Here is a 10084-nt window from a genome sequence, read left to right on the forward strand (position 1 = left end):
CCAGAAGCCGGCGACTGATCTGCCTCGCCCGGGAAGAGCACAATGATGGTGCCAACTTGGGCCAGTGAAGCAATGTCCTCCACAACTAGATGGAAGAACAAAAGGACAGCAACTTATCTGTTCCCCTTCTCCCAATTCCCCAGTGCTTTTCCCATCCCCCAATTCCCCAATAAAAATCTTAAAAAAAAACCAAAAAACAAAACAAAAAAAACCTTCCATGATGCCTTTAAAAAAAAAAAAAAAAAAGATGGGGTCATCCTGGATTATTCAGGTGGGCTCCCTAAACCCAATGACTGGTGTCCTTCTAAGCAGAGAAAAGGACACACAGAAATGCGAGGGGCGGGCCGGCCAAGTGGCTCAGTTGGTTAAGAGCTTGCTCAAGAGTGCGAGCTCTGAGCAACACCAGTTCGATGCCCGGCCCGAGCTGAGCTGCCGCTGAGCTGCCAACAGGTGGCAGGATGGCTCAGCTAAAAAAAAAAAAAAGAAATGCGGAGGGGACAAAGGCCACATGAAGACACGCAGAGACTGGAGTGATGCAGCTATAAGCCAAGGAAGAGCTAGACGACCAGAAGCTGGAAGAGGCGGCAGGGAGTCTGCCCTTAGAGCTCTTGGAGGGAGCGTGACCTTGTGGGCGCCTTGATTTTGGACTTTCGGCCTCAGAACTGTGAGTGGATGCATTTCTATTGTTTTTCACCAACAGCTTTGTAGTCAGTTGTTATGGCAGCTCCAAGAAACTAACACACCAACCAACACCAAGGCTGCTCCCACAGACAGACTGACCATACTGGGCGTATTTTCAAATCTTGGGTTATCTGGGCATCTTTCAAGGACTTAGATCGAGGTTGGTGAACTTGTTTTGTGAAGGGCCGGATGGTACGTATTGTAGTGTAAAAGCAGCCATGGATAATGCATACACAAATCGTACGATAAGTCCTAATGAAACTGAAAATAGGCTAGATTTGGCCTGGGGGCTGTCGTGTGTGCTGGCCCGTCTCAGACCGGTCACTTTTGCACTATGGAGAGGCCACTTACAGCAACAACCACATGAAGTTCCCCAAATAATGTCTCTTAACCTATGTAATCAGCAAACACAGGCAGGACCCTTGTGCAGCCCGCGGCATAACAAGAACTAGACAGCTGTACAAGAGGCAAGCGTTCCCGAAAAGACTGCACAAGCATCGCCTCCTTTGAGAAGGAAAACAGAACCATGGTTTTCTGAGTGATTCTCATGGCCAGCAATAAGGAGGCTACCTTATCCGTTTGGGGGAAAAAAAAAAAATTCAATTGCGTTTGTTCAAATTTCTCCCAGAACAGAAACTATTATCTCTTTCAATAGTAATACCCTGGGTGCAGACATAAATATTTATGCGGTCTCCAGTGGAGGCAACGGGAAACATACTTGGGGTCATAAAAGGATAAGATGTTTGGAAGAGACGAATAGCAAGTGTTTGAATGTACGGGTTGTTTAAAGCTTCTCTCCAAGTTCAGGCAAACATTATTACTTAGGTCATGAAATTCTAGAAGAAAAAGAAATTCCTAGGGTATCGCCCTACACGGAGGCGAGCAGCTGTTATGCTTGTCCCTACATGCAGGGAGGGATCTGAGCAGATGAGCGAGAAGAAATGATGCGACAGCAGCTTCTAGGTGTTGACATGCTCAAGGGCAGGGGTTCTCCACTGGGGACGGTTTCTGGTTCTCACAAGTGGGTGCAGGGGTGCTACTGGCATCTAGTGGGTGGAGGTCAAGGACGCGGCTCAACGTTCTACATGCACAGGACGGCCCCTCACAAGACAGAAGTATGTGCTACAGCTGAGAGAGGAATGTGGGAGAGCCCGGGGGCCAAGTGGACCCCAGACTTACCCGAGCAGGCACAGGCTTCCGCAGGAGAGCCAGGTGAGGGCGCCGGCGTTGTAGGACAGCTGAGTCACGATCATCTTGTTGCAGGAAGGACAGCACATCTGGACTGGGCGGTCAAAGAAGGAGACTGGCTGTTGCACGTAGACTGTCTGCACGGCAACTGATGGAGGGGAAAGGAACAGACAGAGCCCGATCAGTAAACAAGGAAGACATTGATTGCATGACAAAAGACGGAGGCAGGGTCTCCACAGACACTTGCGCACACACGTTCATGGCAGCACTCTTCACGAGAACCAAAAGGTGGAAGCGACCCAAGTGCCCATGGGTGGATGAATGGATGAGCAAAATGTGGTCTTTCCATACACTGGAACATGATTCAGCCACAAGGAGTGTGAAGTCCTGACCCACGCTTCAACCTGGATGAACCCTGAGGACATTATGCTAAGTGTGAAATCAGCCAGCCACAAAAAAATGTGTGACTGCTCATTTGTGAGGCACCTAGAGTAGCCAAAAGTCACAGAGACAGAAAGTAAACGGTGGTTGTCAGGGGTTGCGGGTGGGGGGGTGGGGGGGACGGGAGTTGGTGCTTAATGGAAACAGTTTGTTTTACAAGATGAAAAAGTTCTAGAGATGGATGGATGGTGGAGGTAGTAGTTGGACGACATCGTGAATGTTGCAAATGCCACTGAAGTGTACACTTAAAAATGCTTAAGATGATAAATTTTATGTTGTGTATTTTAAGAATGGTGGGTTGGGGCGGGAGCAAAGGATCGGGGGGAATGACAAAAAGGGAAAAAGAGGAAACAGTGGCAGATTTCCAGAATTATCACTTGAAACCTCCACACACGAGACGGGGAGAAGGACTGTGTCCTGGAGGAGGGCCCTGGCCCAGCTCGGCCAGGCTTTCAAGCTGCCCAGGGAATCGCATGGGGAGCTTATCGAGAACAGATTCCTGGGCCCCATCCCCCAAACTCCTTTTTAAGCTCCCTGAGTGGTTCTACGAAGGTGGTCTGCAGATGGTCATTTCAGACTCTGTGATGTGGTGGGTTTTAGCTCCCATTTTCTTCACCCACAAATTAGTGGTGGCCAGGGGCTGGGGCAGGGGAAATGGGGAGTGACTGCCAGCGAGCACGGGGTTTCTTTCTGGGGTGCTGGGAACGCTGTGGAATTAGTTCTGGTGGTTGCGCAACTCTGTCAATACACTAAACCCACTGAACTGTACACTTAAAAAGAGTGAACTTTATGGTCGGGTAATTAGATCTCAAGGAAGCTGTTACTTAAAAAAAATGGAAGTAACAGAGTTGTCGCTAGGATTAAATGAGATAAAGCTGGTAAAGAAAGAACCTTACACCGTGCCTGGTACAGTGAGCCCTCAAGCACCAATTCCCTCTTTTCACAGGAAGAGGCTCCTTAGTCAACTCCAACACCCAGTGATAAGACTGGAGTTGATTATCGAGCCAGGGAACACCGGCCCAGTTCTTTACAAGTCGGGGAACCGTGTTGCTACATGAAATGGGCATATGAAATCATGCTAAAAAGAGAAAACTGTGGAAACGTGTACAGACAGTCGCAATCATCAGAAGAGAATCTAGGCGATGCCAGCCCTTGAATCCTTTAGAGCTTTGCATGTTCTTTTTGGTTTTTGGCAAAGTTGTTTAAGCTCCTATTTCTGTCAGAGAGACTTCCTTCTGTTCGTTTTTATGCTGCTGGAATGCCATTTCTATAATCTATGTATTAGGGGGAATTAACGATTGTCCAGAACTAACTGAGCCTATACTCCTAGAAACACCCTCCTTCCAGAAAAGCATTACTGAAGCATACTTTAGCACTTACATATACATTTTATTAGTTTTTTTTTTTTTTGGTGCAAGAATGAGTTATTTATTCAGCAGAGCACGATCTAAAATAGCCTGAAGTCATTATCTTACCCTCTTCTATCTCAAGTCAAAGTTACTTGAGCACGTTTATCAAATGATTACTCATAAAACTTTATTTCATTTTAATGCACTGACGTAGGTACTTGAATGAGCCCCTGTCTTACAGATGGGGAAACCGAGGCACAAGGAGGTGAGGTGAGCCCAGTCAGTGTGACTCACTCTCTGATCTGGGGATTCTTTCTGACTCAGCTACATACGTGGAGAGCAGGAAGCACCCAAGGACAAGGTGATGAAGTTGCCAGAAGGCAGGGGAGCAGTCTCTGCAAATGGTGAGCTGGGGTGGGTTTCAGCTCACCCATTCCTCACTCATGGCTGCTTCTTCTGCCTGTCCTACGGCAGCCCTGGCCTTGGGGCAGGGGTTTTCGCATCAAACCTCAGCAGGAAGGGTGGGGGTCCTTAAAAGCCAACTCTCATGGCCACATTTCTCTAGGATAGTTGATGTGCCTCTATGTGATAAGCACCCAAGGACTGGTTTATGGCGGGCTTGGAAAAGCTCATAAACTGCTTTACTATGGAAAAGCCACAAGTGTCACTGATGTGGAACCTAAAAGACTGCATGTGACATTTCGGGATGAGGGGTACAAGGGACCAGGGAGGCTGCACGTACTTGCATTGGCGTTGGGGACGGGCATTGGCTGGGTGTAGTACGCAGGAGGGTTCATGCCCTTCCCATCCGGGCCTGTCACGAGCCCCGTGGCTGGCCCAGGCACGGGTGCAGTGGGCGTGGGGAAGAAACTGTTAACGGCCACTGTCTCTTCATAGGTTGGGGGCGCGGTCGGCACCGACGAAGGCCCAGCGGCTGCCTGGTAGGATCCTGGGGCAGACATTTTACCTAAAGCGAAACCAGAAGACACCAGATCAGAAATTTAATGGACGTCTTTCTCTTTTCCACTGTCGACGTTCATTTTCTACCTGACAAGCAGAAAAATCTGAGAAAATGGCTTGTGTCCAGCTTTGTCCGCAGGCCAGAAGGGGAGTTCAGGTCCCTTCAAGACCCAAGAATCCTCACCTTAACAGAGATTCCCTAAATAAAAACGAAAGGTAAATAATGACAAACTAAAAGCGCCCGAGCCTAGAAAATCCCAAGGGCAAACATCAACCGAATTTGAGCAGAAGTTTCTTCACATTTCAAACCACTACCCTGTCTTTCATATCTAGTGGTTTTTCTTTCTTTTTTTAAACCGCCATGGTTTTTACAAATAGGGTTTCAGGTGAATAAAGAGACAAATGCATTCAAAAACCAAATATAGTGCCGAACGAAAAAAGCCAGACGCCAAAGGTACATGCTGTGTGATGCCATTTACGTCAAGTTCAGAAACAGGCAAAATGAATCATGGCGCTAGAAGTCGGGAAAGTGGTGACTCTGGCGGGGGCAGAGAAGGGTCTGGAAGGGGCGAAAGGAGGGCCTTGGCGGGGGGAGGGGGGGGTCAGTCACATTCTCTTTCTTCACCTGGGGGCTGGTGACATGGGTATGTTCACTGTGAAAATTCGAGTTGTCAAGTTATGTGCCCTTTTCGGTATGTAAACATAGTTTATAATAGTTTATTTTTTCAACACACACACACACACACACACACACCCCAGTTCCCATTTTGAAAAATGAGTATCAGAGCAGCCAGACACATATTTCCTTTTGTGAGGGCAAAGAAAGGATTTTTTTTCTCATGAGCTGCTGCCTGCCTAGAATTACATGGCCTGTACCCAGGGTGTGTTCCTGTCTGAAGGCCCATGCTCACAGCCCCAGGGCAACCGGAACAGGACACAGTGCTTTCCTTTGTGTGGCTCTATTTTCCAGCGGGGCAGAGCCCAGGCTGCTGTGTTAGAAGATCCATTCAAACCTGTCTCAGGAGAACTGGGCATCTGAGCTCCCAGGGCAGCGAGCCACGGTCCGGGGGCTCGGACAGGCCTGCCGCCCCTTCCCACGCATGCTGCCTCATCTTCTAGAACCCGTGGGAAGCAGAGGCAGCAATTAATTCTGCTGCAGGGAAAAGGGGAGAATCCTTCAAGGAAGCTCGGCCATTAAGCTGAGCACGAAAGAGGAGATTTCTCTGGGGGGAAGAGAAGAAAGGGCATTCATTTCAAAGTGGGAAGAGGGGCATGGGAAAGGGAATACATGCAATACGAAGTCAATACATTAAGTTAGACAGGTTGGGCCGGGTTCTAGAGAATTTTGAAAGTCCTCTGGAGGTGTTTTGGCTTTATAAGCCTGTGCTGTCCGATGGAACTTTCTGGAAGGATGGAAATGTTCTCTATTTTGGGCTATCCAATAGGGTCGTCACCAACCACATGAGGCTGAACACCGAGGAACTCAATTTTTAAATTGTACTTAAGCTTAAGCAATTTATATTTAAAATCGAATACTCAATTCAACTACTGGAAATACGTTTATTTAAGTCTTGGACACCCTGGGTACGTGAATCTACTTTTCCAAGAGCAAACTTAATCGACTCTGAACTGAGGTCAAATGTTTTTGATAAAATTTTAGCATCCACTTTAGGACATGATGTGAATGTAAAATACACCCTGGACTTCAAAAACTTAAACACATGAATGTGAAATGTCTCGTTCATCATTTTTTTATATTGGCTGTATGTTGAAATGATACTATTTCAGATTGATGGGAGTTCAGCAAAATATGCGGTCAACGTTCATGTCATCTGTTTCTTTCTAACTTTTAAAAATGTGGCTACTAAGCAATGTAAAATGACCGATGCGGCACATCTTCTGGTTCTACGGGATGGGAATGCTATAGAGACACGGAAGCCACGGGAGGTTACAGAGAGGAGGTGGTCCAACCCTGGAAAGGGCAGAGGACGCAGGTCTGTAAGAGAAGCAAGCGGCTGGGTGGAGGGGACCAGAGGACCGACACAGGTCTACAGGGGAGGGTTAAGTCGGAGGGCAGATGGGTTTAACAAGATCACAGGACATCTTTGTGAAAACAGGCTGAGGGATTTAAAAAACGGGAACATCGTGAAAAGCGGTTAAGGAGTGTGGCCAGTTTCCCCTGACTTACAGGTAGAAGAAGGGCCACCAAGATCAGGCCCAGGACACTTCTCTATCACGCTCACCCCCTAAGTCAGCTGACGGTCCCTCAGGCCGGCCCCAGGAACTCCTACATCTGCTTCTAACAGGGACTGGGCAAGGAGACTTTATGGGGAACGGGTCAGGGTGCTCTGCAGTCACTTACATCCTTGTCCGACATCAAGGACGTGCTGTCCCTTCCTGTCTCAGGAAAAGGCAGACCCACATTTATTATGAAAACTGAGTCATTTAAGAGCAGACAACGCCATGCGTGCAGAGGGCCTAAAATAGCGCCGTTTGCTGTGGCTGCAAACGGAATGCTTCGGGAGGGAAAAATAAGATCTGAGGTGTTCTAAATTGTGCAAATAGTTTGGTCAAACCGCGGGACGTCAATGACTCAACTCAGAAGTGGAATTCCTCTATTTCCAAACCACTGTCTCTCTCCTCTAAAAGTAAAGAAACGTGGCCAGAAATTGTATGGTAAAGAGTGAGCAGAACAACAAAAAACAAAAAAGAATTAAACAGTTCAAAAGTTGAAAAAAAAAGAAAAAGAAAAACAGAGTGGACATACAAGTGTCAGGAGATGAGGGCCTTATGTCCATGAACTGTAAAGGAGCCCCTTGTTCTGGAAATTAAGGCCCGGGGCCCCCCATTTATTGACCAGGTATCCTCTTTCTTGTGGTCACAATCCTATTCTCTGGAGCCCAGGACACTGCCTCTTAGGAACATGGCTTTTGGATCCAACAGTCACATAAACACACTTATAATTCCGAAAAGAACAAGAGCAACAAACTAGAATAGAAAAAAAAAAAAAGAAAGGAAAGAAAAAGCAACAACCCATAACTAGCTGGTTTGAAAGCTTTCTAAATAAATTCCACCGCATTCCTGCCCCAGGCCAGGAAATGCCACTTCACTCAGTCCCATTTCTTTTTCTGTTCACCGTCTCCCCCCACCACCACCATTTCTTTTTAATTTGGATTCACCGAGGGACAGGAGACCCACCTACCGACCATTCCAGAAGGGTTTGCTCAAGCTGCCTCCACTCCCTCCTCCTAACCCCCCCAATAACACTTAAGAGCAGCAGTCTCTCACCCCAAAACACACACACACACACACACACACACACACACACACACACACTGTCACCAGAGAACCCTTTGTTATTCGGATCAGGCTGCCTGTGTGCTGAGGCCGCTAGCACGTCTAATATTTGTGTCCCTTTTTCTGGGACAAACTGGAAGCCCTAAGAAAGCATCTCTGAGTGTAACAAAACAGCAAAGCCACAGTTTTGCACATAAAAGCACAGCCTTGAGAATCCTGGGCGGTTGGGGCCCGTCTCTGCAGGGCCCTGGTTGTTATGGCTACAGGCAGCTTTGTGGGGAGACATAAAAGAACAAACAAGGGGGTCTCCTTCCTCCTTCCCCAGTTGTTTAACTTTGTTCTTAAGCCCCTGAGAGTGGCTTTCTCGATTGTCCCTTTAAAAGAACACTAGTAGAAGGCCAGTCTCCAACCACCTCCCACCCGCCCCCACAGAAATGTAGGAAGGGTTGGGAATTTCTGTTTTCATCATCTCAGAAGGACTCTTTTATTAGCTACTTCCAAATCCAGGGAAGCATTCCAAACCCATATTTTAAATATGGAAAATGTGACCAGGCTGGCCTCCCGGGCTCGTGACCTGCACAGTCCCACAGCGCCCTCCACTCAGAAGGCCCCACGCTCAGTGGAAACTCTGCCGCTGCCATCTTGAAATCCTGGGGACTTCGGGAAGGAGAGGTCCCACGTCGCCCTGGGGCAGCGTGTTCTCGCCAAAGGTGACCCCTGGTCACAGAAAAGGGAAAGGCGGTGTCCCTGATCCGTGGAGTTACATTTCTGTTACAAATACAGGGCTTGGCTTTGAAAGCTGGCTCATGACCAGTCGCATAATCCTGGCCCCTCATTTCTCATCCGTAAATGTGCCACTTGGAATTCTGGTGTCCGTAGCTGAAAATGCTCCTTGTCCCAAAGTCTCACTGATAGTCTCTCCAAGGGGAAGGGAGGGGCATAGAGATATTTATTCCAGGGCCTGCAGGGATGAGCGTGGGAGGAACTCATTCATGAACCCGGTAGAGAACAGAATCTCTCAATCTTGTTTTCATTACAGCTGCCTCCCCCACTACCCTCCCACCCACCCCCTGCCCTAAGGAGAAAAATTAAATTATATTTAAATTTAATTAATTAATTTAAATATAATTTAATTTCTGCCTAACACGAGAAATGAAATACTAAGAAATAAGGTTTCGTTGGTTAGGGTTGAGTTTTGGAGGGCCACACACCACTGTAATATCTAAGACTTTTTTTTCCACTTCGCCCCTCCCCCAAGAATGGATTTTTTACTCCCTTGGGTCCCCACTGAGAAGCCACCGTGTGGGTCCAGTGAGTTTTCCAAATCACCAACATGTATTCACTTAGCATTTCTAAAATGTGCCTCCTCTTTTCTTACTGTCATAAATGCAATCATCCAAACACATTTTAATCTTTTACTGACCAAGTCCTAATGTCCCTTACATCTGTATGTTCTTTTACAGGCGCCCAGCCTTCTCACGCCTTCATCTCATGAGCCACAATGCGGGGGAGGAGGTGAGCAGGATGGGGTGACCACTTCCTCTTATCACCTGTCTCTCATCTGGGTCTTGAATCTGCTGCGTCCTTACCCCAGGAAGAAAGTGAAGATTGTTACGGAGTACCAGATAGCCAGGCTGCTAAAACCTTACTTCGGCATCTGTGAATCTAGAGGTTCTGGCCTGAGCAAAATCTTTCACGCCCCACTCCCACCCCAGGTTCACAACGCATTAAGATGAACCATAACAGATTCTTACTTTACAGCAACGGGCCCTGTGACTCATGCCCTTACACGCACCGTTCCATGCAATTCTCACCCCACTGAGTCAGGAATTATTGTTACCATCGTCTTGACTTACAAATGAAGACACTGGGGCCCAGAGAGGTTCAGCTGTTGGTCCAAAGTCACACAGACAAAGTGTTAAAAGAAAAATAAACTCTCCGTGGAAGCAACACATCTGAGTCTCTCTCTCGAGGTACCGTATTTGCAGTACCTCGTCACACAGACAAAGTGTTAAAAGAAAAATAAACTCTCCGTGGAAGCAACACATCTGAGTCTCTCTCTCGAGGTACCGTATTTGCTGGCGTATAAGACGACTGGGCGTATAAGACGACCCCCTAACATTTCCACTCAAAATACAGAGTTTGTTATATACTCGCCGTATAAGACT

At 47.5% G+C, this 10084-nt stretch overlaps 1 protein-coding gene across 4 annotated transcripts in view; it reads right to left on the reverse strand.

Annotated features, from left to right (window-relative positions):
- LITAF (lipopolysaccharide induced TNF factor) overlaps positions 1-10084 on the reverse strand; it is a 132554-nt gene that overhangs the window by 2485 nt on the left and 119985 nt on the right. For 3 of the 4 annotated variants that reach the window (XM_019650923.1, XM_019650922.1, XM_019650921.1), the window contains 2 exons: positions 4402-4626; positions 1861-2017 (listed from right to left, as the gene is read on the reverse strand). In XM_019650923.1, the coding sequence (XP_019506468.1) occupies positions 1861-2017; positions 4402-4621 (377 nt within the window). In that variant the 5' untranslated portion in view covers positions 4622-4626. Of the gene's footprint in view, positions 1-1860; positions 2018-4401; positions 4627-9359; positions 9490-10084 lie in introns of those variants that run through there. The other variant, XM_019650924.1, reaches the window with a different exon arrangement.

The sequence above is a fragment of the Hipposideros armiger genome, unplaced genomic scaffold, assembly GCF_001890085.2.
Source record: "Hipposideros armiger isolate ML-2016 unplaced genomic scaffold, ASM189008v1 scaffold_149, whole genome shotgun sequence".
NCBI lineage: Eukaryota > Metazoa > Chordata > Mammalia > Chiroptera > Hipposideridae > Hipposideros > Hipposideros armiger.